General features: G+C 51.1%; 1 protein-coding gene across 4 annotated transcripts in view; it reads right to left on the bottom strand.

The window, feature by feature from the left end:
• Window positions 1-1,307: 1,307 nt before the first annotated feature.
• RGS10 (regulator of G protein signaling 10) overlaps window positions 1,308-27,742 on the bottom strand; it is a 39,977-nt gene continuing 13,542 nt past the window's right edge. For 3 of the 4 annotated variants that reach the window (XM_027112750.1, XM_027112748.1, XM_027112752.1), the window contains exons 4-5: window positions 19,108-19,251; window positions 1,308-5,106 (exon numbers count right to left, since the gene is read on the bottom strand). In XM_027112750.1, coding sequence (XP_026968551.1) covers window positions 4,960-5,106; window positions 19,108-19,251 — 291 coding nt within the window. In that variant the 3' untranslated portion in view covers window positions 1,308-4,959. Of the gene's footprint in view, window positions 5,107-5,150; window positions 5,669-19,107; window positions 19,252-27,742 lie in introns of those variants that run through there. The other variant, XM_027112749.1, reaches the window with a different exon arrangement.

Below are 27,742 nucleotides of genomic sequence, written 5' to 3' on the forward strand. Positions count from 1 at the left end.
CTCCTGGCTTTGCAGTCCTGAGGCCATGGTCATGATCTGAGCTTTCATTCTGAGCACAAAGAAAGGCCCAGAAAGGGCTTATCCAGGTGAGCAACCTGGTCAGAGTTTTGCTTTTAAAAGGTGGATGCTGGATGAAGATGGGGAGGGGGCGTGCAGTGAGGACTGACCTGTGCAGAGGCTCCATCCGGCAAGACACGAGAGAGGCAGATTGGCCAGGGCCCAGGGCTGTGGAGGTGGGAAGGATGGATGCACTCAACATAGATGTGGGAGCAGAATTTAGAGGACTTGCTGATGGATCAGACTAGAAGTCAGGAAAGGGGAGACCCTCAGGCCACTTCCAGGTCTCTCAACCCAGTGGCTTTCTGGGAGTTAGGAAAAGGTCCCCCCTTTCTCCAGGTGGATGCAACACTGTGAATGCCCGTGCAAGCACCCAGCCAGTGTACCCTGCAAGACCCTCACTCAGAGGCCCCAAGGGGGGACCCCCAGGTTTCTGCTTCAGCAACTTTGGACTTGCAAAGTTTGCAGTGCCTGTGGGAATCCAAGGAGAACAATTTGGGGACCATTTCGACAGAGATTCTACCCCTGCCCCCATCTGTGTGTGAGGTTTTTCCCCTCCCTGCCCAGGCGTCAGTCCTTTCACAGTGCTCACTGCAGTGTATGAGAAGAAACACAGTTTTAAAACCCTGGAAGCTAATGGTACAAGAAGACCATTTAGCACTTAAATAAATGTAAGTTCTAGAACATCCGCGGCCAAAATGAAAGTAAATAATGACAGAATGCGAGTCATGACTGCGCTTGCCTAGCATTTGCCAAGCGTATAAACAGTGTGCTCACAAATTCAGGGCGGGGACCTGGGAGTTGGGTACCAATTCATCAGCTCCCGACTCTAACACAAGAAAGGACATATTAGCAAAATTGTAATGGGAAACGTAGTTAACTAATTCTTCATTCTCTGGAGTTAACCTGAGACTGGAATTTAAAAAGCTCATCCCCCATCAGAACAGAGAGTACTTATTCTCATGTTTTTCAAATGAAATCACTTCACCGCCAGTGTCAACATGAAGCTTAATTAACCCCCTGACATTTAGGGAAAAGACAAAACAACTGAGCATGTAAACTTAAGAGATGAACACAACCGGCCAGCCCTGTCCCCTCAGTCTCTCTCCCAGGGGCTGGTCACTTTGTTTCTTACAGAGGGGTTTTTGGTTAAAAACCCCATCTCATCTCCTGACCAGCTGCTGGCAGGGTTGATGCCCCATTCTTTCTTTTTTTTTGAACTGTGTATAGTATGACTTTTGTCTATTTTATGGCTGCACGTCACAGCCTGTGGGATCTTAGTTCCCTGACCAGGGATCAAACCCATGCCCGCTACAGTGGAAGTGCGGAGTCCTAGCCACGGGACTGCCAGGGGATTCTCCATCCTTCACTCTTTAATTCCCCTACATTCCTATAGCTAGTATGTGGCCTGGGATGTAGTAGGTGCTCATTAAGCATCTGTTGTGTGAGTAAAGGAGCATCTTTACCAAAACGCCAGTATTCACCCCAGCGCTGGGCCTCCCTGGGGCCCTGTCCAGGCAGAGGATGAACCAAAAAGGGAGCTGGGGTCGGGAGATGGAAGGTTTGGTTCCAGCCTCCGACTCCACCACTCACAAGCACGTGTGAGTCGTGTCCTTTGTTTTGGTTTTCCCATCTCTAAAATGGGAGAAATAGATGTTCTCCCACTTTTTAAGGTTTTGTGTATGAAGCAATGGGAAAGAAGCCTTTGGAAATGTGTTCTTCAAGTGTGAGGTGACCTCCGCCCTGCCTTGGAGGGGAGTTCTGTGATTGAGAAAGCAAGATGGTGCAGGAGTGTGAACCGCAACTGACTCTGAGAAAGCTGGGCGGGTCAGCAGAGTGGATCTGGAGGTATCATTAATGACTGAAAAGTCACAGAGGAAAATGTCACCAAGGCCGTGCTCTCTGCATACAGGAGATGGAGATCAGGGCACAAACTGTAAAGCCAGCAGAAAATGTAAACTGTGAATGGCCTGTTAGAAGGCAATAGGGAATGATGGGGCTTGTAGCCAACTGGAGATTACATTTGCGCTCTGCCCAAGGCAATTGCACTGAAAGCTTTCAGACACGTGCCCCATCGAACACAACATCTATGGCCTGCGGGTTGAGATTCTGAGACCCTGCAGGCTGTTGTCATAAGCGTGTTTTACTCTGAAGCTTTGACCTCTGGGTCCTGGCTGGCACTGGGGGGACTGCCCCTCCCAGCGCTAGCTGATTCTTAGAGACAGAAAACAACTGACAGATGCAGAGCTCACATCCCCAGGTCCCTTCTTTATGGGGCTCTCACACTCTGGGCCACCTGCCCTAATGACTCAGGCCCAGGTACCAGTTAGGGACAGTCCCTAAGCCCCAGAGCCCACGGAAATGATACAAACTAGCCAAACCTACCCTTTGCCCTGCCTTTTCCAAGGAAACCACAATAAAGGCTTTTGCCTACGTTTCCCTCACTCTCTCCACCTTCTGACCGACCCTGGTGATTCCCCACGCGGCCCTGCACGGTGTGACCTGCTCCTTTCTCTTAGAAACTATCCTTTCAATGATAGTCATCACCTGATCTGCTGGGCTCACCACACCTGAATAATAATAAAACCTACATTTTAGAACACCTGTGAACTAGAGCATGAATCGTCATGGCTGCTATACTCCCCCCATTGAATCTTGGCACCTAACACAATCCCTAGCACATTGCAGACACAATTTAAATATTAATCAATAAATGGACGGATGGACAGACATAGGGTGAAAGTGAAAAGCTGGGTAGAAGCATGGGTCTGGCTACACAGATTCCCTACACTTCTGTCTCACTTCTGCAATGGCTTTAGGAAGCTGAATTCTGTACCTGCCTCAGTTCCGCGATTGGCAGGGATGCAGGCAGCCCGGCCAGAGCGAGCTGGGGGAAGTGCTGTGAGAAGTGAGCCGTGGCTGAACACGGGCAGCTCACTCTCCCACCCGCATTCAGCTCTTCAGGCAGCTCCTAAGCCAGAGGCTTTCTTCTGGCAGACAGTCTCCCAGCTAACTCTGGCTGTTTCCTTTATGTGCTTATGAAGAGCTCACCACCTCAAAGGGCCTCTGAACCCAGGGGTAAAAGGGTAAAAGCCAGAAAGAGGGTTCCCAGCCCACCTGCAGTCTCTGGGACCCGCCCAGCACAGGCTCTCAAAAGAGAGCACCAAGCAGCTCGCTCAGTTCCCTGGCACCTTGAAATTATCCTGCATCTGCGACAGTGCAGTGGGGTGTGGGTCTGCATCCCTGCACTTTTCTGGCTAGTAAACTGCAAGTTGAGCTAGAGAAGCCATGTTGTTTTTATTCCTTACTCTTTCAAGTGCATCAGTCTGCTCTGCTTGAAGATGGACTGAATTTCCCAGATGACAGGGCCCTTGGGTGTCATTCTCAACATTACTATCTCATCCCAGGCAGAGAGAAGGCATGTCGGGGATGACCTGGGGGAGGCAGAAAACCCCCTGTCGGGGGGATCAAGCATTTGCTGTTTCTGATGAATGCTCAGTTGGGTGGTTTGGTTGGCAGCAGTGAATGGCTTCCTAAGACCATCCCTTCCCCAGGTCCAAGGTGGAAGGACAGGGGGCATTCGACCACAGTGAATGGACAAGGAGAATCCGGGGAACTGCCCAAGTGGTCGCCCTAGGAGAGCGTGGTCAGTAGGGTGACTATGCAAACTGGTTTCACCGGGAACAGAACCAGCTGATGCTTATTATCCCAGCGTGATGATTAAGCTCACTCCCCTTCTCTCTCAAGTGTCCCGGCTTGATTGATAAATCATACAGTCATGCTCATCAGCAGGGAATTTTGCAAATGGGAACGTCTGTTGGAAGGCTCTCAAGTAAGAGTCTGGTTGCTTTGTTTGTGCAAACAGGAGCTTAAGGTTTGGCAAACGTGCTGGAGAAGGTCTGGCAGCAGCAGACGGCAGGAACAATGAGCAGAAGGGAACTGTGCCTGACCTTGGGCTCTGCTGGGGGCGCCTGGGCCCAGCAGAACTTCACTCACAGCCTCTTCACCCAAGAGGGGGCTTCCAAAGACAGCATTTCCTTCCTCTGGTTGAAGTCTCAAGCCCAGAGTTAACAAGTCTAGCAAGGGGTAGGCATCAAGAAGAAAGGGTTTCACCAAAAGGGCTGCAAGAGAAAGGAACATCCCCCCAGCTCCATCATCGGCACGGGCCAGTGCCACCATCCCATTCAGCACCACCTTGCATCACCATGGGGACCCTGAACAGTCTCCCATTTGTCTTTCTTCCTGGTTGAGATCTTGTTTCTGTCAAAATGAACTATTTATCTTTGTTGCATGAAATGTCACGGATTACGGGCAAAACCAGAACAAACCCACGCGCAAGAAATAAGAGCCCTCTGACGATACCCACACGCAGCTCCCCAGATCTTTAGAGGCTGTGATGAATTTTCTTTTCCCAGCACTGAACTTACTCTCTAGAAGTATTTAACCCAAGAGGCACCTGACAGAAAAAACCCCAGTGACCTGAGCTTGTCAGATCAATTCATTCTTGAGCTGGTTCACCAAGTGAATCTGTGGACACATGTGACCCACACACAGAGGCAGGGCAAAGACTTTAGAGGTAAGAGGTGGCTGTACGTTCACCTGGTGGCCTCACATGACGCTTAATCAAGCTGTGAAATACTCAAACTGTCCAGTGTTTTAAGGACTGTCCCCCCTTTGGGTGTGTGTGAGAACTAAAACTTCAAAGCTATTTGTCTTTTTATGTAAGATTAGCCATCATGCAAAACTTACTGGTCAAGCAGGTAATAAAATACACATATTCCATGGAAGCGTTTTGCACATTTCAGTCCTTGCAGAAAACAAAGAGGTTATAAACCCTGCACGGTCCTGAGAGTGAGTTCCTTCGCTTCTTAAAGCTGCCAGTCCTGCCAGTGCCTTGGGGGCTCATGTATTATAAATTCTCGAAGCTCTTTTAGCTGCAGTCTGGGCATCGGGTGGACCTTCGTCCTCTTCCTCCGTTCGCTTGTGTTTTAAGAACAAGTCAGACTTTAAGAAGCGGCTGTAGCTGTCATACTTCATAAGGTTGAAGATCTAAGGGGAAAAGGAAAACAAATCTGAAGGGTGAGGCTAATCATCTCATCGAATATTTATTAAATACCGATCATGTGCGAGGAAAATACATGCCAAACACACAAAGAAAGTTACGTACGTCGTGTGCTAGACAAGCTGGGTTTCCTGGGTGTTTTGGGTCATTATGAAATTATCTCAATGGAATATAAGAGCTTAGAGAGTCACACGAAACAAACCTATCTATATCTTCCACGGAAGTATAGGTTTGCACAGCACTGATTTATACCTTTGTATCAAGAGGTCCTTTAAGAATTTCCACTTTATTTGGGTAGATAATACAGGGATGTATGGCTCCAGGAACTTGAGATAGCAGAAGAGAAACCATTTCTGTAGAGACGACAGTGTACTAGGCCACTGTCACTGTCATATCAGACGATGTCAATAGTGTTAAGACCCCCGGAAGACTGGCATCCAAGATCTCAAACAAACCTATCATTATGCCCAGAAACAAAATGGGGCTTATTCAATGCAGGTCAGGGAAGTGAAACGGTAGTCCTGGCGAGCAGAGGTTTCGGGAACAGGCCTTAATTAAAGAAAATAGCAGTCAGCTGCGGAATGCAAACACCTGCTTACTCACACAGTTCCAGGAGTGCATCTCTGGGAGAGAAATCTTTCCAAGGTACGTGCTCATCAGGTGCAAGGGGAGAAACCCTGACAGATTAGAGGGCTGCCGCCTGCCTCACCCCAAGTCCTCAGAGAGCTGCCCCCTCTCTTCCCAGCATCCCCTCTCCTCCCACCCCATCCTTTGCCACCACCCTCCTCCCTTGCCCTGCAAAGGGGTGGGAAGAGGAGAAGCAAAAGGGAAGCGCTTTCTGGTGGTCGAGGGATACAGTCTCTTTTGAGAAATCTCTCTCCATCTCTCTCAGACCTTTCAACCGAGCTTTCAGGGCATTCTGCAGACCGAAAATCCACCCTGCGCACCCTGGTTCCTTCACTTATTGCACCACCAATGGGCTCAACGAGTGGAAAGTTCCAGGAGTGTCTAGAATGCTGCTCACTGCCAGGCAGGGTTATCAAGTGGGTGGTAAAACGTCTTTTCAATCTGTCCTCTCTCAACAGGCACACAAACTACTTTGTAAATGAAATGTCTGATGGTGTCCAGGGACTCAGAACATCTACCTGGGGGCTGGGAGAACTGGACCTCAGCCTTGACACCTTCATTTTCCCAAGACGGCTTCAACCATGGGAGAACCGCTTAAATCATTTTGCTTTCAGCAGAGTTTGGGTTTTCTTTAAGCTCTTCAGCTACTGCCTGCCCTTCCCTGGGCGTCCTTCCAGTCTTATCTCACTGCTCAGAAAGACCACGCCTCTGTAAGCTCCCACCTTGTGCCTCTCCATGGCAGCCATCTATTTTGTAGCCATCTTGTAATCCTAGACTGATTTGCTACGGTTTGGAGAAATTATTCATTAAAAAAAAAACAACACCTCCCAGAAAATACTAGAATCATAGCCAGGGGTGAGACGGGGGATGAGGAATGCCATTATCATTTCATGCAGGTGTTGCCATCCCTCACCACCTGCATTATTCGGCCCTTCCTGGCACAAGAGCCCCCAAAGGGAACTCTGAGATGCCCACCAAGTTCACAGTTTGGAACGATGCTCGAAAAGTGACTAATGAAGCCAGCTTCGCGCGTGCCCCTCCTGGCCCCCAGCCCCGCACCCCATCCCGACCAGGTCCACAGCGGATGGGACCCAGCTCTGCCAGCAGGATGCGGTTCGACCCAAGTGTCTCGTCTGAGTCTCCACGTGTGGGAGTGGAACATCCTGTTTGCCTGCTGTGGCTCTTCAAAGAAGAGAAGCAAAAAGGCTGGGGCTGGAGGCACCTGGGCCAGGCCGGAGGCAGTGGGGGAGGGAGGAGGGGAGGTGGCTTCAGCCGAGCGGCTGGCAGGACTCACTCGGCCTCCAGGAGATGCCAGGACACCACAGGCTCGGCTGCCCCTTTGGCACTCCTGGCGTCAGCAAGCGTGAGGGGAGGGGGCTGCGAGCTATTTAACAAGAGCAGACGGGCTGCTCCCTGCCGTGGGCGGGTGTGAGAAGGCCGTGAAGGCCTTCAGGCTGGGGCTGCCCTCTCCACGAGCCCTCACCTGCTTGCAGGTGCAGCTCCTGGTGCCGCCGAGTCAGGGGGTGGCTGCTGCAGCCATCAGACTGGGACAGATTTGAAGAAGAAAAGGGATGCTGATTCCAAGAGTCTCATTTTCTGGGGCTGTGAGCTGCCTGGTATCTCTGCACGGGGTCTTCACTGCCACCGGCAAAGGGTCTCCTGGGCACTGGCCTAGGAGCTCATGGCAATAGGCAGCTCCCATCCAAGGGCTCCTCGTGGTTGGTGCTAGTGAAGATGGCTTAGAGGATAGAGAATGTCCTAAAAATCTCTTTCAAGAAAGTGGCCAGGACTTCCCTGGTGGCGCAGTGGTTAAGAATCCGCCTGCCAATGCAAGGGACACGGGTTTGAGCCCTGGTCTGGGAAGATCCCACATGCCGCGGAGCAACTAAGCCCGTGTGCCACAACTACTGAGCCTGCGAGCCACAACTACTGAGACCGTGTGCCACAACGACTGAAGCCCACGTGCCTAGAGCCCGTGCTCCGCAACAAGAGAAACCACCGCAATGAGAAGCCCGCGCACCGCAACAAAGAGTAGCCCCTGATCGCCACAACTAGAGAAAGCCCACGCTTCAAAGAAGACCCAACACAGCCAAAAATAAAATAAAAATAAATAAAAGTTTAAAAAACAAAGTGATTGATAAATTTAAAAAAAAGAAAAGAAAAGAAAAGAAAGAAAGTGGCCAAACACCAGGTACCCAGCTGCTGACCACAGCCTTCTTTATCATGGGGCAAATGGCCATGACGGAGGCCGAACAAACATTCACCCAGTGAATGAATAGACTCTACCCACCGAGCAATGACAGAGGGTCGGCAAAACAATTCAGGGTGGTACCAGCCCCACTAAGAGCACCTTCAAACCACACGCCAGGCAATGCATGGAGCATCCTCTCTAATCCTCACCGACCCCGAGGACCCCAATCACACAGGGGACGGACGGAGGACCTGGGGATTTGGTGTTCTGCCCCAGTGGCTGGTATGTTGTCAGCTCAGCTGCCATGACAAGTACTAAGGACTGGGTGGCTTGAAAATCAAAAATTTCTTTCCTCAGAGTCCTGGAGGCTCAAGTCCAAGGTCAAGGTGATGGCAGCGTTGGTTTCTCCTGGCTTGTAGGTGGCCATCTTCCCCAGGGTCATCTGGTCTCTGCTGTGTGTGTGTCTATGTCCTAATCTCCACTCCTTATAAAGACACTGGTCAGGCTGGAGTAGGGCCCACCCCAAGGACCTCATTTAACGTTAGTCACCTCTTTAAAGACCCCCATCTCCCAACACAGTCACATTCTGAGGTACTGGGGCTTAGGAGTCTGACATATGAATTTGAGGGAGACACAATTCAGCCCGTAACAGTGAGTAAAAGAGGGTGCAAAAAGGATGCAGGATGCAAACTCTGGCCGTCCGGCTCTCGAGCCCACACTCCTAACCTCCAGGCTATCCTGCCACTCATGTGGCAGAGCAAGAGGCAGTCATTAAAAATGAAGACTGCATAGGAGTTTAACATGGAAAAATGTACGTGAGCGTTAAGTGACTGAACACAGAATTTTTAAAATGCACGTAAACTAAAAACAATGATCCCAAATACGTTCTTTAACGAGTGCTTGTGTGTGTAAGTGGGAAATAAACATCCCCAAAGGTCAGTACAGTAGGTTGAATGGTGTGCCCCCCCAAGTTTAGGTCCACCTGGAACTTCAGAATGTGATTTTACTTGGGAAGAGGGGTAGTTGAGGATCTCAAGGTGACATCATCCTGGACTTAGGATGGGCCTAAATCCAAGGAGTGTTGTCATAAGAAAAGGAGAGAACACACAGAGAGACACACACAGAGAGAGGAAGGCCATGTGAAGGCAGAGGCAGAGATTTTGGAGTTGGAGTGATGCAGCCACAAGCCAAGGAACACCAAGGGCTGCCAGCGGCCACCAGCAGCTGGAAGAGGCCAGGAAAGAGTCTTCCCTCCAGCCTTTAGAAGGAGCACAGCCCTGCCGACACCTCAGTTTCAGGCTTCTGGCCTCCTGAGCTGTGAGAGAAAAAAATGTCTGTGGTTTTAAGCCACTCAGTTTACAATAATCTATTACGACAGCCCTTGGAAATGAACACAGTCAAATTATTGATTTCACCTCACTCCTGCTTGTGCACAGAAAATGAGATGGCCCTAGGGGTTCCAGAAGGTTCCACAAAACCAGGACTCTCTGATAGGGAGAACTGGCCTCACTGGGGCTGGGCTGTGATCATCCCCTGACCATGCGCCTCTAGTTGTTTGCAGGGAAGCGAAAGAAGAAGGTGGAGACCCAGGTGGGCAGGGGCCGGGCCTGCAGGCTGCCGACCAACACCCCTTGACCAACACCCCTTCGGGGAGACAGGCAGCCTGTGGAGCAAAAAACTCAAGTTGGCAGCTAAGTTGCATTCCCTACCTTTTTTTTTTTTTTTTTTTGGCCATCACAGCTGTGGCCCAGCAGGTTTCAGGTTTCAGCAGCGCCACATCTGGGGGCTGGATGCCAGGACTGTGAATTGCTTAATGTCGTGACCTTGGGAGCCAACCCTCAGGCTGCTGGCGGTGGGACTCGAAGTGAAAACAGAGAAGGGGGTCTTCCTGCCAGGAGGTCTCCCCACTCAAAGTTGTTATACAAGACGCCCCGCCCTCCCCAGATCCCAGACCGCGCGACCGATTAGCATTCCCCTTTCTGCAAAGGAAAATATCCACGTGGTGCTTCAATTTGAGACTCTTCTGGGTCTGCTGCTCCCGAAAAGGACTCCCTCACAGACGCATATTCAGCCATATAGACAATGAGAAGCTTAACCAGCCTTGAGGGCCTCTCCGTGAAGGTTTCATCCCTGTCTCAAGTGCATTTCAAGCCTAATAAATCTTTTAACCTGTCTTAGGGGACAAGGCCATTAAAGACCTAAACTAAACACGTATCCTACCTCCTCTTCAAAGCCCTCCACCATGTTATTTCAACTGGATACCAGGAGGAAAAAACATGAATCCTTTACTGCAACAGAAAATTTTATTAATGGGATTTCATATTTGCTTCAAGAACCTGGTTTAGTTTTTACATGAAAAGGACTGAAAGAACACATAACTGTCCATGAATTGCAGTTCTAGAATGCAACTGCACACCTAGACCTCAGACATGCTTTCACACCACATGGACAGACACAAAGTGTGAAGAAAACCAGCCTCCACCTCCAGCCCTCAGGCAAGGATCAGCGGGGCGCCGCAGAGGCTGCTGGGGCCAGGCACAGATGGGGACGTCCCCACCCCTGATGGAAGATCACCTCCCGCTCTGGGGATGGGGGGATGGGGGAGAAGGCCTGAGGGCAGCTGGCAGAGAGCAAGTAAGAAGATAAAGCTCAGGCCAGCCCTTGTCCCAAAGCACCAGGGAAGGCCACACAGAAGGTTCTGTCGCCTGGACAGTGCTGCTTCCTGGACAGGCCCCCCACTGAGGTGGACGCCGTGCCAAGGTGAGAGCAGAAATCCAGAAAGAGGCCGAACACGGACAGAGACAGAGACCCCTGCCCGGCGAGCAATCCGCTCGCACACCCATGGGTTTGGTGCTGTCTCACTGCCAGGGGATGGAGGGGGGTGGTTTGTCCACTTGATCCTGGAGTCCTTAATACTCAAATCCAAAGCTGAAATGACATGCTTTCGACGTGGGGTGAAGGCGTTTTATTTTCGCCTTTGGCCGTCAGGGAGAAAGTTCAATGCTCTCTGGCACCCGTCCCCTACCCCCTCTTCTTCCCCTAAACTCCATTTTAAAGTTGTAAAAAAAACCCCAAAACTCAAAGTATTTCAAATGCTGTCCTTGCCTCCCCACCCTCAGAAGCCATAGGGCCATGGCAAACGCCAGGATCCAATGCTCCTTCCACTTGAATGAAAACCCATGAACCGCTCTTTCTGGCTTTGCCCGTTGGAACATGTCATTCTCCGGACTGGGCTTGACCGTTGAGAGCAAAAGGCAGCTGGCACCAAGACTGAGGTGCCCAGTAAGTCCAGCTCCAGTTCCCACCACAGGCAGACTTGGAGAAGCGAGGGGCTAGGAGAGGGAGTGGACTCCTAGACGACCCTGGTAGGCGTGGCAGCCCCTCCCCCCACCCCTGGGTCCTCACCAGCTGGCCCAACCCTTCTTACTGAGGTCTACAAAGGAAGCACTTCTCATTTCTTGGGTTCTGGGGAAATTCAAAGAAACGACACTGCTAAAAAGGGGCCTGGTGCATGGTTCCTTTCGCTGTCAAGGATGTGGCTGGGAGTGCTGACATCTCACTGAAGTCTTTTGATATTTTTTTAAACATCAGAGGTTGAGGACTTCCTTTTCAGTGGAGAAAACCACCTCCACTCTGCCCTCCCCAGACCAGACTTAGCACCAACCCCGAAGCCTGGGTGAGGGCATCCTGGCAACACGCAAAATCTGCAGTAAGTGTAGGCACTGGGGTCCCTAAGATTTATGGAAGAAGAATGAGCCCCCCTGCCCCCCTCAAACCTGCAGGCTTCTCTTTCATGGTCCGAGAGAGCAATGACCTTGACCCTTCCCTCTTCTCCAATCTCCTTGCTATTCCAGGGAACCCATCATTCTATGCTGTGGAATTCAAACCAGAGGCTTCAGAGCAAGAAAGTTGTGTAAATTGGTGCCCAGAAACTTGCAGGAGCAGAATTCTGTTTTAAATCTTTCATATGGCACAAGCTCAAGTCACTGAGCAGATTTCAAAGTGTTCCGTTTTCAAACATTCGGGGGAGGGTCTGGAAGGATACACAACATAAGGCGGAAAGTGAGAGGGAAGAGGCAGGAACTGGGGGATTTGAGCTTTTCATCTCCTCTTGGATTATGTGAATTTTCTTCTCTTCATCTTAACAATGCATATAGTAATTTAACAATTAAAAATAATTTTTTTTTTTTTTTTGGGGGGTACGCGGGCCTCTCACTGCCGTGGCCTCTCCCGTTGCGGAGCACAGGCTCCGGACGCGCAGGCTCAGCGGCCATGGCTCACGGGCCCAGCCGCTCCGCCGCATGTGGGATCTTCCCGGACCGGGGCACGAACCCGCGTCCCCTGCATCAGCAGGCAGACTCTCAACCACTGCGCCACCAGGGAAGCCCTAAAAATAATTTTTAAAATTAACTTGTCCAGAATCCTGGGCAAGGCAGTAACAGGATGTGCTCGTGGCTAGTGCTGGCTGTGTTGGCCTTCCTCCCTGGAGTTCTAGCCACGTAGCTGAGAAGGACACATGTGTCCAGGCCACCAAGCTGACAGGGCCAGAACAGACCGGCACTGTCATTTCTTGTACATGTTAGGCTGCTGTGACTAATTTGATCCCTTCATGTTGTGGGTGACTCTCAGTGCCTTAGTGACTGATGGGAATATTCTAGAATCAGCCAGGGCTGGAGGTACAGGAGAGCACTACTGAGCAAGGGAGGCGAAGGTGGGAAAGGAGAAGAAGGTAAGAGTGTTGGCTGGTCTTTAATCGCCAAAGACCATGCCGCTGTACCAGCGCCCAGGAAAGGAAGAAGGCGGCACAGACCAGAGGGAGAACAGTAAGAACAAACACCACTGCTTCCCGTGGACCATGGGCCTCAGTGTGGCAGGAGGAGTCCGGCTGAACCAGAAGCGCCGGGTTCATGCCCCGTTTCCCCTCTTCCAGCTCTGGGACCTCAGGCCAGTCAGGTCACCTTCCCCTCAAGGGAACTTTCTCTCGTAAAGTGAGGTGCCAGGTTCCACCTTCCCTGAGCCTACTTGATAGTCAGATAAGATGCACACACAAAAGCAGTGTAAACTGTGAAGAGGTTCCGCCTTAATGTTTCCCCAGAATTCACTGAAGTGTAGAAAACTGACAGACATTATCTGGTGCTTTTTTGAAAGGTGGGAACCTAGCGAGGGTAAGGCACGTGGATTCTGCTACATTTCTGAAAGTTACGTTAAGCCAGGGTTTCTCCACCTGGGCACCACTGACATTTTGGACCAGATATGTGTGTGTGTAGGGGGTCGTGGGGCGGTGGGGGGGCTCAGGGCTGTCCTGTGCATTGCAGGGTGTTTTGACAGCAACCTGGCCTCTGCCCATTAGGTGCCAGAAGCACCCCCCCCCACTCCGATCATGACAACCGAGAATGTCTGCAGACATTGCCCCATGTCCCACGACAGTTAAGAACTACTGCATTAAGACAATTTAAAGGACATGCACAGTTAACACCTGTGGAGGGCTGGCTGCACGCCAGGTGCTGCACCAAGTCAGTGTTTCACAGACATGAGTGCATTTCATCCTCACAACTGCCTTATCATAACCTGCATTTCACAAATGAGGAAACTGAGGCTCAGGGAGGGATGGCATCTTAGCCAAAGTTTCAAAGCTGCTAAATTCTAAAGTCAAAGAAAAGTCGGCTCTACGGAAACAAGGTTGTGGCCATCAGGGAGCAATTTTTTTAAATGGGGCATTGGGACTTCCCTGGTGGTGCAGTGGTTAAGAATCCGCCTGCCAGTGCAGGGGACATGGGTTCGAGCCCTGGTCCAGGAAGATCCAACATGCCGCGAAGCAACTAAGCCCGTGCGCCACAACTACTGAGCCTGCGCTCTACAGCCTGCGAGCCACAACTACCAAAGCCCATGCTCCCCAACAAGAGAAGCCACCGCAATGAGAAGCCCACGTACCACAACGAAGAGTAGCCCCCGCTCACCGCAACTAGAGAAAGCCTGTGCACAGCAATGAAGACCCAACGCAGGCAATAATTAATTAATTAATTAATTAATAAAATGGGGCGTTGAAGGCTTGTGGACTGCTTTGCTGCTTGGAGAGGTAGCCGTGTTTGCCGAAAGCCCCACGTTACCGATGAGGCCACAGAAGCCACACCAGGAAACAGGACCCACCTGGGGTCAGATGGAGGCAGTCTTGGAACATGAGCTCCCACTTCCCCCTCCAGCCTTACTTAACATGCAGTGACAATGACAGTAAATCTGAGCTCAGCGTCCAGGAAGTGATGGGCAGGGAGGAGTAAGGGAGGGGGTAGGGGGTTAGGTCATCAGGGTACAAACAATGAGCCATGGTCAGGAGACTGCGGGTTCGCAGCTGAGTTTCTAGAACAGAGATGGATCTGCACCGAGTCATCTGCATTCTCCTGACTGGCTGAGGAGGGACGGGCACAGCCGGAGCTGGGGATCAGAGCCAAGGTGCCTGGCTTTCAAGAGAACCAAACCTTATGAGCCCAGCCGGCACATTCTATAGTCACTGTTGAAATTAAACTGGTTGCCATGGCCTCAGGGCCTAACCCCGGCCAGTCCCTTCCAGCTTAGCTTCTTATCTCCCTTGTTCACTCCACTGCAGGCACAGACCCAGTGGATTCCTGCCCCAGGGCCTTTGCAACTGCCATTGGCTCTCCCTGGAAGGTCCTGCCCCCAAGTCTTCTCACGCAGCTCCCCCTTGCCACTCAGATCTCAGGCATCTCTTCAAGGAGTCCTCCCTGACCACTAGACCCAAAATAGGCCCCTCTTAGTCACTCTTAACCCGTCATCTGTTTTATCTCCTTCTTAGCATTTATCTCTGTCTGTCCTCTTGGGTGGACAGGTGCTGATTTCCTCACTGCACACACAGTTCCTAGCACAGTCCCCGGTACATAGGAGGCCCTGCATCAATATTTATAGCATAAAGGAATGAAAGAAAAAACAAGTTCACACACCAGCAAACCAACCAGAACTGAACTAGACCTCCCAGGGGAGTTTTTAAGACTAAAAAGCCACTGCAGTGAAGTGCAATCCATTGAAGAAAACAGCTCTTCGTAAGATCACCTCCTCCTTCCTGCTTCCCACAACTTAAAATTGTCCAACAGCAGCCTTTGACTGTAGGCTAAAGTTCCAGGGAGATGCCCCCAGTGCTACCCTCACCTCTCCTGGCTTTACAGGCACGTGCCAGGCACACAACTGGGCCACGCTGGCAGAGCAGGATTAAATCAGAGAACAGTCTCTCTAATTATGAATCTTCCAGGTAACAAAGTTTTAAGCCCCCCAACTTCTCTTAAGATATAATTTATGGGGACTTCCCTTGTGGTCCAGCTTTAAGACTCCTCGCTCCCAATGCAGGGGGCCCAGGTTCAATCCCTGGTCAGGGAACTAGATCCCTCAGGCCGCAATTAAAGATCCCGCATGCTGCAATGCAGATGCCACGTGCTTCAACTAAGACCCGGTGCAGCCAAATAAATAAATAAACAAACAAACAAATGAATAATTTTTTTTAAAAGATATCATTTATGATGAAATCCTTTTTTTTTTTTTTTTTTTTTCAGTACGCGGGCCCCTCACTGTTGTGGCCTCTCCCGTTGCGGAGCACAGGCTCCGGACGCGCAGGCTCAGCGGCCATGGCTCACGGGCCCAGCCGCTCCGCGGCATGTGGGATCTTCCCGGACCGGGGCACGAACCCGTGTCCCCTGCATCGGCAGGCGGACCCTCAACCACTGCGCCATCAGGGAAGCCCTATGATGAAATTCTTATTAAAACGCCTAACACATTCTGCAGTGAACACGCTGACCACAATTTAAGTTTTGCTTTATAATCTGGGGTCATTAGGATCACTAACTGCATCACCGTCCTGTAGCACAGGGATGCCCCCAGTGCGGTGTGTGGGGCTGTGAGATTCCCCACGCTCAGTGGTTCCCAATCACTGTGCTGTGGTTTTGTGTTTAGTATCATTTTTCTGCTTCCTCCCTGGTTGTCAGCCATCACTTCTTGCTGCCCCTCACTCCACAGCCTCTCCCAGCACTTCCAATGCGCTGTGAACTGAAAAACCAGAACCTGTTAGAACTGTATGTAAACCAAGAATCGACAGGACCTGAATGAAGACCCGAGAAGCTCTCCTTTAAATGGGATTCGTGGATGTCAAGTCATCTCATCTGATGCTCAGGGAAGATCTTCCCATCCTTCTGCTCCAGCTGTGCCCCAAAGTCCACGCTGCCGTCTCAGCAGCCTCCAGGGCTCGGGCGCTGCCTGCCGTGGGAAGGGGCTGAGGCCTCTGGAGTTTTCCTGGTGAGCCGGTGCTGAACACAGCCAGCTCAGACAGCTCGGCGATAAAGCCAGGCGGTGCTCAACGAAGCCAAAGCCGCTGGGGAGGCTTTTAAGTTACGTGAAATCTTGTGGTTCCAAACACGCTCCCCTCAGCTTCACTCTCCTTCACTTAGGAAAGCAGGGCTCTTGTGACGGCCTTTAGGGAGCAGAGACCCATAGACTCTGCTGAGCACACATTTTGACAGTTGCCAGCAAGGGCCCCAAGAGGCAGAGGTTTCTGAAGTGAAACAGAACCCAGAGGCCTTTGCAGGGACTCACTGTGGACTCAGCTCAGATTCCAAATACCTTCTCTCCACCCAATTATGCCCGAGGAAGATAGTTAGTACCTCTGTCTTCCCCTCAAATAAGTGACTTTTAACAACAGGGTATAAAAGTATTTTATTTACAGTAAGTAGTTTGAACTGCATTGTGCCACCTTTGTTAGATGTGTGTGCACATGCATATTTATAGAAAAAAAAATGATGGAAAGTCTAGACGTTAAATGCTATCTCCAGGCATAAAATTATGAATTGTTTTTATCTTTATATTTTGGTTTCCCAAGTTTCTTTTGTTGAGCATGTATGATTTTTCTAGTTAGGTCAATAAAAGCTTTTCTTAACAAAAGTTATTTTTAAAATATTTTGTCACTTAAAAAAATTGTCCTTGGTCCCTTGTATTTCCTCCTTTCTGCACCAGCTAAACCTCCCACAGTCTGAATCCAACGGGGGGTGCCCTGGTCACAGAGGCCTAGCTCCATTTTGAGATGTGTCGCAGGCCTAACACAAGGAGAGCTGGTGGGACAGGAGAGCTGTCCCACTGCGTGGAGAGACAGCAGCCCACCTCATTCCTTGCGGCTACCTTGCCTTCGGCGATCCCAGAAAAGGATTGTATTCGCGTGGCAATCCCTCTGCTCCAACCGGTCTCATACGGCTTTGAGGAGCTATGAGGGGCTGCCCACGAGGGCGGGACAGCTGCACAGGCTGTGAGTGTGTGCAGCTACAGTCTTTGAAGGCAGGTGCAACGGCCTCCAGCACGCCCTGTACCTATGGGACTTCGTGCTAACAAACCACTTAGTCTCCTGGAACCTTGCTTTTCTCATCATCAGAATGGGAATACTACTACTCACTGGAGATTAAATGAGATAATATATGCCAAGGGGGCACAGAAGGGCACCCCTGAAGGGTAGATATTGTTCTTATTGAGAATACCGAGAACACAGGGGCTTCAGTGCAGGTTCTCAGTCCTGGCTGCATTTCAGAGTACCCTAGGAAGTTTGTAAAAGATTCTGAGGTCCGGGTGGGGCAGACACCCCCGTGTGGCTACAGACACAAGAACTGCCTTTAACCATGCATCCCTTTCCCTCCACAAATCTATGTCCATGGCATCCCTCCCATTGGCTCAACAGCACTACCTCCAGGAAGCCCTCAGCAAGTCTCCCATGCTAACTGGAGTCCCTTCAACACTCAAATTTGACTTAGAATTCAGGTGGAATTTGCACTTGCCACTGTACCAACTGGAAAACCTTCTCAAGCTAATATTTGTATTTTCTACCTATTTGTTTTCTATCTGATGCTGAGCAAATGAGGCCTTCTGCATGCTGGGACATGGCTCTGGGCTCTGTGCATACTCCAGGTGATCAAAAAAATGCCAGCTGATGCCGTGGGCCAGTGGTTTTCAAAGTGTAGTCCCAGGACCTGCAGCATGAGCACCACCTGGGGACTTGTTAGGACGGCAAAGTCTCAGCCCACTTGGGAACCATCAAGTCCACTGGTTAACTCTGGGGGTGGGGCCCAGCTTCTGTTGTAACAACAGGTGGCTCTAGGCTTGCTCATGTTGGAGGAATGCTGAATCAAGCTAAGAGCTGGTCTCCACTTGTGTGCCAAGTAAGGCCTTTGCTTCCCCAATAAGAACAGGGCCAGCAGAAGTTTGAAATCTGTCAGTGTTCCATGGTCCACATGTGTGCATACAACGTTTCATAAGAACAGAGCATGCTATGAATAGTCACATCTGCAAATTCATGCCTAAAAAACTCTCTGCGATGCAGCTTCACCCCTCTTGCCTATTTTACTGCTGGCATTACTCATACGAAAATTTGCCAGAACACTAAAGTTTACCCCTTCTAGGTCCTTTTTTTTTTTTTTTTTGCGGTACACGGGCCTCTCACTGTTGTGGCCTCTCCCGTTGCGGAGCACAGGCTCCAGACGCGCAGGCTCAGCGGCCATGGCACACGGGTCCAGCCGCTCTGCAGCATGTGGGATCTTCCCGGACCGGGGCACGAACCCGCGTCCCCTGCATCGGCCACCTCAGCCACCAGGGAAGCGCGGCCCCTCAACCACCACACCACCAGGGAAGCCCTAGGTCCATTTTTTAAACCTAATTTTTCTTGCTTTAAGTGGACTACGTTGGCAAAGGGGACTATGGGGCCAACTGAAGCAGGAGGCGATGTTTGCACAAAAGCCCCAGGTTCCCCGCCACTCCGAGTCCACGTGCTTTTGCTTCTCTAGATTTTTCTGGCTGCTCCTACCTTCAGCGGTTACCACTCGTTGCTTCCTCAGTGTGTGTTCCTCAAACAGCTCCAGCCTCCCTTCTCATCTGGTTGAGAAGACAGATAACCCTGCTCGGTCAAACTACGTGTAGACCAAGAGGAACGAGGCCTGAGGGCGCCTCCAGTGGGTCAAATCCTGGGCCTGGCAGGCCAGCCTGCTCTTTCACCAACCACAGCCCCCTCACGTGCCACAGCCTGCCCGGTCGGGTGGGATGGCTTCTAGGGTGTCGAACATTTGGTTTTAACTGAATTCTTCCAGGCTGGGAAAAAAATGCCAGTTTTCCAATCAAGGTGCATGTAGGGAAGTCAGGTTACCTGGTCCTGGAGCTTCTGGAACATCAGTGGGTGCGGTTCCTCCAGTATCGTCTCATTGAGCCGGGACTGGCCCTCGACGTTGACTTGTGAAGAGGCCTTGCTGGACAGAAAGGTCATGTAGATCTCCTTCGCCTTTTCCTGCATCTGGGGGAGACACGGAGAGCCTGTCTGTTATCGGCAAGCACAGCCCTTCCCGGCCTGAGCCCAGAAGGAGCGCTGCTGTGAGAGCCCTGGGGGATCTGGCTGTGGCTCCGGAGCTGAGCTGGATGGGAGGTCGGGGGGCGGGGGGGCTCACGGTCAGACTGGCCCCTTCCCCTCCTCTTCCATGCATCTGTAGGCCACACCTCCTGTCTCAAAACCACTATCCATTCCGAAATGATGTCGGAAAGAATCCCAGCCCGGAGTGAGGGACATTCGGTGGCAACCACAGCCATCCTATGACTGCCCCAAATCGAGGCCTCATGGGAACATTACTCAGCAATAAAAAGGAATAAAGCACCAACATATCCTACAACACGGATGAACCCCGAAAGCATTACGCTCAGTGAAGGAAGCCAGACACGGAAGGCCACACGTGACATGATTCTATTTCTGTGAAATATTCAGAAGAGGCAACTCCATAGAGACAGAGACATGAGTGGTCGGCTAGGGGAGGGGGAAACGGGGAGTGGCTGCTTAATGGGTAAGGGGTCTCTGTTTGGGGTGATGAAAAAGTTCTGGAACTGGATAGTGGTGATAGATGTATAACACTGTGAATGTACTTAATGCCACTGAACTGTACACTTTAAAATGGTTAAAATGGTAAACATGAGAGCCCTAAAAAATGGTCACTGTGGTAAGGTGTGTGTCGTGTCTATCTTACCACAATACAAAAAAATCAAGTTAAACCACGAACACATATCCCAACCAGCGATCAAGCCCCTACTATGTGCCAGACACGTTAGGTGTTTTACAACTATGGTCCCATTTCCCTAACCCCTTGGGCGCCCATGAAGTGCCCCATCCCTGACGAGGACACAGAGGCCAGGAGAAGTGACGTGGCTTACCCAGGGAGCCCACAGGGAGACAGAGGACCATCTGACTCCAAAGCCTGGCATTTCTGCTCAGGTCCATGCCTGCGCAATACATTATCCTCCCAGCAGGCGATGCACTGTCAGCCTTCCAGGGCTGGGGGTTGTTTTCAGGGAAGGAGGTATGAGAATTAGCAAGAGAGAGAACACTTGCTGCCTGCCCAAGGGCCGTCAGGCCGGAAGGCATCAACCCTACGGAAGCACTGCCCTGGGAGGGCTTGTCAGTGGAGTTCCAAAAGGTGTGCGCATCTGCACTTAGGTTGCACCAAAACCCAGCAGTGGCTGGTACAGGAATGCTCTCACCGCGGGTGCTCTTAAACACAGCAGGCATCCATGCCGGGGTCCTGCAGGGCGTCCCCTGAGGATTCTATGTTCTCTGACTTCCTGGGGCTCGCACCTCGCAGGTGGCAAATATGGGGCTTTTCTCCAAACATTAGGGCCTCAGTATTAGCTCACCCTACAGAGGAAGCCAGACAACATACGCCTCTGACGTGGAGCCACGGAGCTATGATTTGCGGGGGGATGCAAGGAGGCTTTCCGGGGTCTGCCTAGAGACTGCCATTCTCTCCAGAGAGCCCACCTGGGGCCTCCCACGTGCTGCAGAGCTTGGCTTAGGAAGCCCCAGGCTCTGAAACCCTTTGGCCTCGTGGAAACCACCAGAAGGCTTCAATAGCAGGTGCTTGAAAGAAGGCAAAAAGCAGTCCTTTAACTTCTTTAGGTACCGGGACTAGTTGACAAACGACCCCACGAGATGGAGGCCTGACCACCTGCCATCCCCCCAGAAGGAAAGCCTTGGCAAGACGTGCAGGAAGACCGTCCAGGTCGGGGCCTTAACATGGCTACTCCAGGGGACAGGCCTGCAGACAGCTGTGGAGACCGGATGGGGCAGTACTTTGAGGCCACCCGCCTCTTGAAGACCCACTCCCTCCAGGAAGCCATGAGCTTCCCTCCCACCACCCCCATCTGTCAGGAAGGAACGTTTTTGGAAAACCACTTCCTGTTTTAACAATACTTCATGAAAGTAGACTTTCAGCCAGTCAGATTAGCAAACTCCATGTGAGGCCCTGGAAGCAGAAATCACTTTAGGCCTCCCCTCCTTCTTCCCTCCCCCCTGAACACACACACACACACACACACACACACACACACACACACACACACACACAGTTTTCCAGATGGATGCAGGCTGTCTTGGGTGGTTCTGAAAAGAAGAAGTATAACGAGTAGCTTGAGGCTTAGACATGGGGCGGAAGGGAAGACAGGAAGCAGGTTCCGGGGAGGCAGGGCCTGTAGGTATATCAGCCTCGGGCCTCTCAGCACCCCCCGAATGTCCCCAACACCCCGAGTCTCTGGGAAGAGTGCAGGGCCACCGAGGCGCCCAGGCCAGGGCCACCCTCATTTCTGACTGATCACTCAGAGTGACGGCTTCGTGGGCAGAGCTTATCTGGCTGGGCTAGGAAGCGTGACTGAGAAGGGAAACCCTGAGACTGCCAACCGCAGGCCGGTCATGGGAAGGCCTGGTGTCCACGCCAAGAACACTTAGCAAAAAAGAAGAACCAGGTCTCTTGAGTTATTTTGGTATATTTTCCAGAGCTTGGTTAACCCTATTGCAGCTCCTGTCGGGACAGGGTGAGAACATCCCCCACTGGTGAGGCCGCCTGGGTCTGGTGTGACCTGGAAAGATGGTCAGCCGCTCTCCTACCAGACTCTACGGACTCTACCAGAGCAGCTGCCCCGCTGTGGACAGCAGCCGTGCCCAGCGCCCAACCCTGCCCCAGACGGTGCCGGAAAAGGATCCCCCCTGGGTCTGTGTGGTGACTCCCGGCATCAACCTGAGGAATGCCCGTGGGAGCGTGTGCACCCAGGTCTGCTTCCCAGACACCCCGCCAGCCCGGGACCGTCCTCCCCGCCTGGCAGTGCATCAGCCACAGCGGTGCTCAGCAGACGTCAGCGCTCCAGCACTGCTCCCAGGAAGTGCACGTTTAGGAGAAGCAAATTCCCCTTAGTATCAGTCCCAGAAACAAAAATCGACCCAGAACAAAGGCAAAGGCATCGGCAGCCCATGCTCCCACGAGCGCGCCTCTCCACGTTCTGCCTCCTCTCCCTCATCCAATAAGCGTGCTTTACATTTTTCCATTGGGAAAATAAAACAAAACCTTTTACCCACATCCCCCTATAGTTAATGACTTCTTACTGAAACATCTCAAAAGAAAAAAATGTGTATTTGTGTCTCCACTTTCTCCCTCCCACCTGCTCCCCAGCCCCTGGCTTCTGCCCACCCTGCCAGCCCACTGCCGTCCTTCTCCTGGACTGCTCTCTGGCCCCTGGCCCTGCTCAGTGCCACTGCCCTCTCAGGATTCCCCAACACCTCCCTGCTTCTGTCTCCTTCGCCAGCTCCTGTCCCTCTGTCCCCCCCACCCCCATAAATTCTGGGGGTTCCCAAGTTCTGCCCTAGGCCGAACGCTTTCCTAGCCACATGCTCTCCCAAGATCTCAGCCCATCCCTCTCCCCGAAGCTACTGACCATGTAGCCAACTGATTTCCAGTAATGTGGGCTTGGATGTCCCACAGACACCCCACACCTAACGCCAAGGAAAGAAGTGGGCCCCTCCTGGCAGGGGGGTCCTGCCGTCTCTACTCCAGGAAGCCGGGAACAGTGATCCCCCAATGCCTCTCTCACCCCGCACCCTGCCTGTCACTGAGTCTTGCTTATCTTGCCAGCCCATTCCCCTCTGTCCCCATCACTCTGCCAGAGATGGACAACGGGACAGGACACATAAGGAAATTAAAGGATCAAGCCACTACCTTCATTAATATCAACTTCAGAAAGACAATGAGGCAAAGAAAATGTCAAGTAAATGATTTGAGAATATTTCTGAGAACAGACTCAGGAAATGGAAAGCAGATGGAGGGACAGCGAATGACTCTGCAGAGAGCAGCAAGGAGAAACCTAGGCGCCTGCAAGGTTGGTGAGGGGAGGTGGCAGGGCTGGGGATGCAAAGAAATGTCCCAAAATGGCAGGAACTCAGGGGCATCTGGGAACCTAGGCAGGAGGGATGAAGAAGGCAGCAGAAAGAAGCCGTTAGACCCCCAGGTCCCGACCCCCAGCTCTGAGCAGTTATCCACGCCCCACCCCCGAGAGCCTGGAGTTTTCTTCTCTAAAGAAATTGACTCAGGGAAGCTGCAGACAGAGACACGAAGGAGGGCAAGGAAGAGATGCCAAACCGAACACAAGGGTTAAGTGAAATTCCGCACACAGACGTCCAGCAAATTTCTCCCAACCCAGCTGATTGGAGGTATGTTTAGTTTATAAACACATCGGGGGACTTGCCTGGTGGCGCACTGGTTAAGAATCCACCTGCCAAGGCAGGGGACATGGGTTCGTGCCGCGGTCTGGGAAGATCCCACATGCCGCGGAGCGGCTGGGCCCGTGAGCCATGGCCGCTGAGCCTGAGCGTCCGGAGCCTGTGCTCCGCAGCGGGAGAGGCCACAACAGTGAGAGGCCCGCGTACCGCAAAAAAAAAAAAATAATAATAATAATGATAATAAAAATAACAATATAAGAACATCTCCCAGAACTACAAATTTCCAGATTAAAAGGCTCCACCAAATGCCCCACACGATGAATGAACCTCAGCCCGCTCTAAGCCTCTGACTGTACAGTTTTAGAATACTGGTGGTGAACAAGCAAAGAAAACAAAACTGCTTACAGGTAACATACTGGTTCTTAACAAAAATGGAAGATCGTGGGACAATGTCTTCAAAATTCTGAGTGAGTTTTAACCTAGAATTCAATTCTATGCTCCATCAGATTATCCATGACGCAGGAGAAGAGGAAAAAAATAACATTTTCACTCAATACGATTCTTTAAAGGTCTACCTGCCATGTACCCTTTCTCAAGAAGCTATTGCTGGTCATGCTCCACCAAAATGAGGGAGTGACTCCAGACAGATGAGGATCTGGGTCCAGGAGGCAGGGGAGGGACAGACGGAATGGCCACTGGTGGCAAAGGAAGACAGGGGGGCGCCCCAGTGGGTGGGGTAGTCAGGGGGCCCCGGGAGGAGTCCCCAGGGGAACTCGGACTGCAGAGATGATCTGAGAGACCTGTGTAACACCGTATCGAGAAGCATTTTAAAGGGCTATCTGAGAGTATAAAAATAAGAAGAGCAAAAAATGGTCCAGGAAGAAAAAAATGTAATCGTAGCATCCTCTTTGGCTCAGCAGCAAACAGTAAACAGTAAAGTTTTAATAAGGAAAATGCAGTAGACAGGGATGTAAAGTAAGTGAAACCTTGGTTACAGTAAGAAGACAGTAGAGGACGTCGGAAAGTTACACAGTGAGGCAGCAAGGAGTGGAGATGCCGGGCAGGCCCATGCCAGACCCCAGCCCACACCGTGAGCAGCTGAGCTCCTATCCGGTCCCGCCTGGACCTGGCCAAGTCCACGTCAAAGGTCAGAAAGACACAGCCCAAACCAGAGACAGAGTGAAACCTGGAGGGTGCTGAGGGCATGAACCCTTCTTACTGCATCTGCTTGTGAACTGAATGACCTTCATATAAGGAACACTCATCACTTTTGGATTTTTAAGTAGTTTTTTTTTTTTTTTTTTAAATAAAGAAGATAGTGTTTTAGCCTTTCAGGAAAACCTTTACTATTACTTTAAATAAGAACATCAAACACTCTAAAACCCTGGATCAAGTTTTAGTGTTAAATAAATACAATAAAATTAATAAATACCATAGACCCCTCCCCCCATAACTGTTAACTCTAAAACACTATAAAAATGCATGGTACTATTATATTTAAATATCAGTGCAAGTTGCTCTCAGAGCTATGATTATTAGACATCTTGTACCACCCCACCACTTCCCCACCCCCACTTGGTTTGGTTTTTACAAATCTGTACGAGCCGCTGTATCCATCTTAATCCTTGTTACACAGTAAACAGGCCCAATATGCATGTGCAGATGAATGAATGAATGAATGAATGAATTCAGGGATAGCCAAAGAATGAACACCTTCTTGGAGCTTTTTCTGAGGTTTTATAAGACATAAAGTTTGCTTTATGTTAAAAGATAGATGGATCTCACATGCTAATTCATGGGGAAGAGGTTCTTCATAGAAAAATGTTAAACCACGAAGAAATAGCAAAGGGAGAGAACTGCTTTGAAAGCTGATTGTGGAATATGAACACCTGGCAATTACAACCCCAGGGAGGGAGGGTGGGAGGCATCACCCTCCCAACATCCTATAGCCCCAGCATCCCCACCATAAATACAGAGCGTTAAGACCCTCCCAAACTGAAGGGCTGCTTTCCTGTCTGCCAGGGGGCGAAGCAGAGACCAAGGAAGGCAGCAAAGACACAGCACCAGTCCACTGTTTGGAGCTTCTGAGAATGCAAAGCCCCAACAGAAAGGATGGCACGCTCCTCCCTCAAGTCCTCCCCTAAGGCTGCAACTGCAGCTCAAGGTGAGCGAGAGGGCGGGACCCTACCCACGGCAGATCTCAGGTGTCAGCTGACCTAAGTGGAAATTGGGAAGGAAACAGCGAGCCCGGAACTATCCTAGGCACACAGTCCCAGTGGGGGAGAAGACAGACAAAGATCACAAACCTTATAGAGCCTGCATGATAGAGGGAAAACCAAACTGTACAGAAGATAAATAAATTATACAAGGTACCAGAGATCTGGCTGGATAATGATAGTAAAAAATGAAAAAAAAAAAAAAAAAAAAAACCAACCAGCACAGGTCTTATTTAAATAGATGCAAAAGTGAGATTTGCATCAATCCCACAACTGCCTTAGTTCACTGTAGAGGTAAATGGTCCACAAACTTCATGCTGGATCAGATGTAATAAGTCTGATTGCGAAATGCAGTTGGGCTGACTTCTCCCTGTGCTATGTCCTCTCTGCTTCTTAAAATCAGTGAAACAGAACTTACTTCTGGTTCTACTTCCCCTGCAGCCAGACCCACTACATGGTCTGGAGCAGAGACCTGGGCTGCATCCTGCCTCTGTCTGCACCGAGCTGGACGGCTGTAGGCGAGCCATAGCTTAACCTCCCAGACCACAGACCAGCATCTGGAAGGGTGGGAACTGTCACGATGCTGAGTGTGATGACCCAGACCAAGGTGTGGACCCCGCAGGCCTCACGCATGCTCCTCTCTTTCCCAGCTCTGTCTGCATCCTTGAGCAGCTGACGGCAAGGCAGCAGTCATTGCCCAGAAGCAACATCCAGGCCTCAGGACACAAACCTTCAAGGAGTCATATGCTAGGTGTCAGGGCTAGGGGAGCAAAGAGGGCTGCCAGATTCTGGAAGCTCTGGCTGTAGGATGTGGACGGGACGGTGCAATCCAACCCCGTGGCTTTTCAGCGTTCACCTTGACACCCCGGTTCTCCAGTTCTGGCCCCAGTCTCAGACACAGCAGACCCAGCCTACCCCTCAAGCACAAGCCTCCCGCCTTCTGGTCTTCCTTCAGCTCTTCTCTCCAGGCCTTCCTCCCCACAGGCTGTCCCCTCTTACAGGAACACTCCCCCCATCTCCAAACTCCACTTAGATGTCAGCTTGAGAGTCACTTCCCCAGGGACCTTCCTGACACCCACTGCCTGTGCTCCCACGGATCCTGCACTTCCCATTTCTGTTCTCGTCACACTTGCAAAGGCTTGTTTAACAAGCAGCTTCCCCTCTAGAGCCCTGTTCCCTAAGGAGTCTCATCTGTCTTGTCCCTGTGTGTCACCCATGCTTTTCACGAGGCCTGGCCCCGAGCAGGCGCGCTGCAAAGATCTGGCAAAACTCAACTGAATTGAAGGGCACGTCAGCCTCACATGCAGTGAAAACGACTGGGCAGCTCATGGGGCAGGTTCAAGTCCCAGCTCAGCCGCGCGGGTACCTCAGCTGCCTGGTTTGTACACTGCAGGGGTGGCTGGCTGACCTGTCAGCCCCTCTAAGCTCCAACACGCAAATGAAGGCAGAGAAATGGACATCTGTCTGCCTGCTTGACTCTGAGCTAGGGTTTTAGGGTGAGGCCGGATGAACCCACTGCCCAGGCCAGCATTTATTGACAGTTGTCCCTGGGCCCTGTGCTGGGTGCTGGGGGCAAAGGATTGCGATGGGCATGCCTGCCTGAAGGGGCACAGCCAACACCTGAGACCATTCACCAGCCCAAAGGGCTCAGATAAAGTCATCCAGGGTGAAGAAGCAGGAAGGAAGCAAATGCCCAGCATCATGCCCGGGATGGCTTTCTGGGCTGACCTAGGAAGTTCAGCTCAAGGGATCTTGGAATCCATCCTTGCCCTGACAGAGGGGAAGGTGACAGAGCGAAGGTCACACTGCTCCATCTTGGGGAAAGGGTGTCTGAGGTGGAAAAGCCTTTGAATAAACTGACGAGAGACATTTTCTGCAAACGCGTAATGGCTTTTGGCCTCATGGATTCCAGCTTTTGGAACCAGAGGCTTAAAAACTGGCAACCCACAAGCCACATCTGCCCATGGATATGTTTTTTTTGGCAGACAAGGTTTTACATTTAAAAAAAATTAGTTCCATCGTTTATAAAACTGGATGGTTTCACA

The sequence above is a fragment of the Aethalodelphis obliquidens genome, unplaced genomic scaffold, assembly GCF_003676395.1.
Source record: "Aethalodelphis obliquidens isolate GAN/ISIS:26980383/991018 unplaced genomic scaffold, ASM367639v1 scaffold11, whole genome shotgun sequence".
Classification (NCBI taxonomy): Eukaryota; Metazoa; Chordata; class Mammalia; order Artiodactyla; family Delphinidae; genus Aethalodelphis; species Aethalodelphis obliquidens.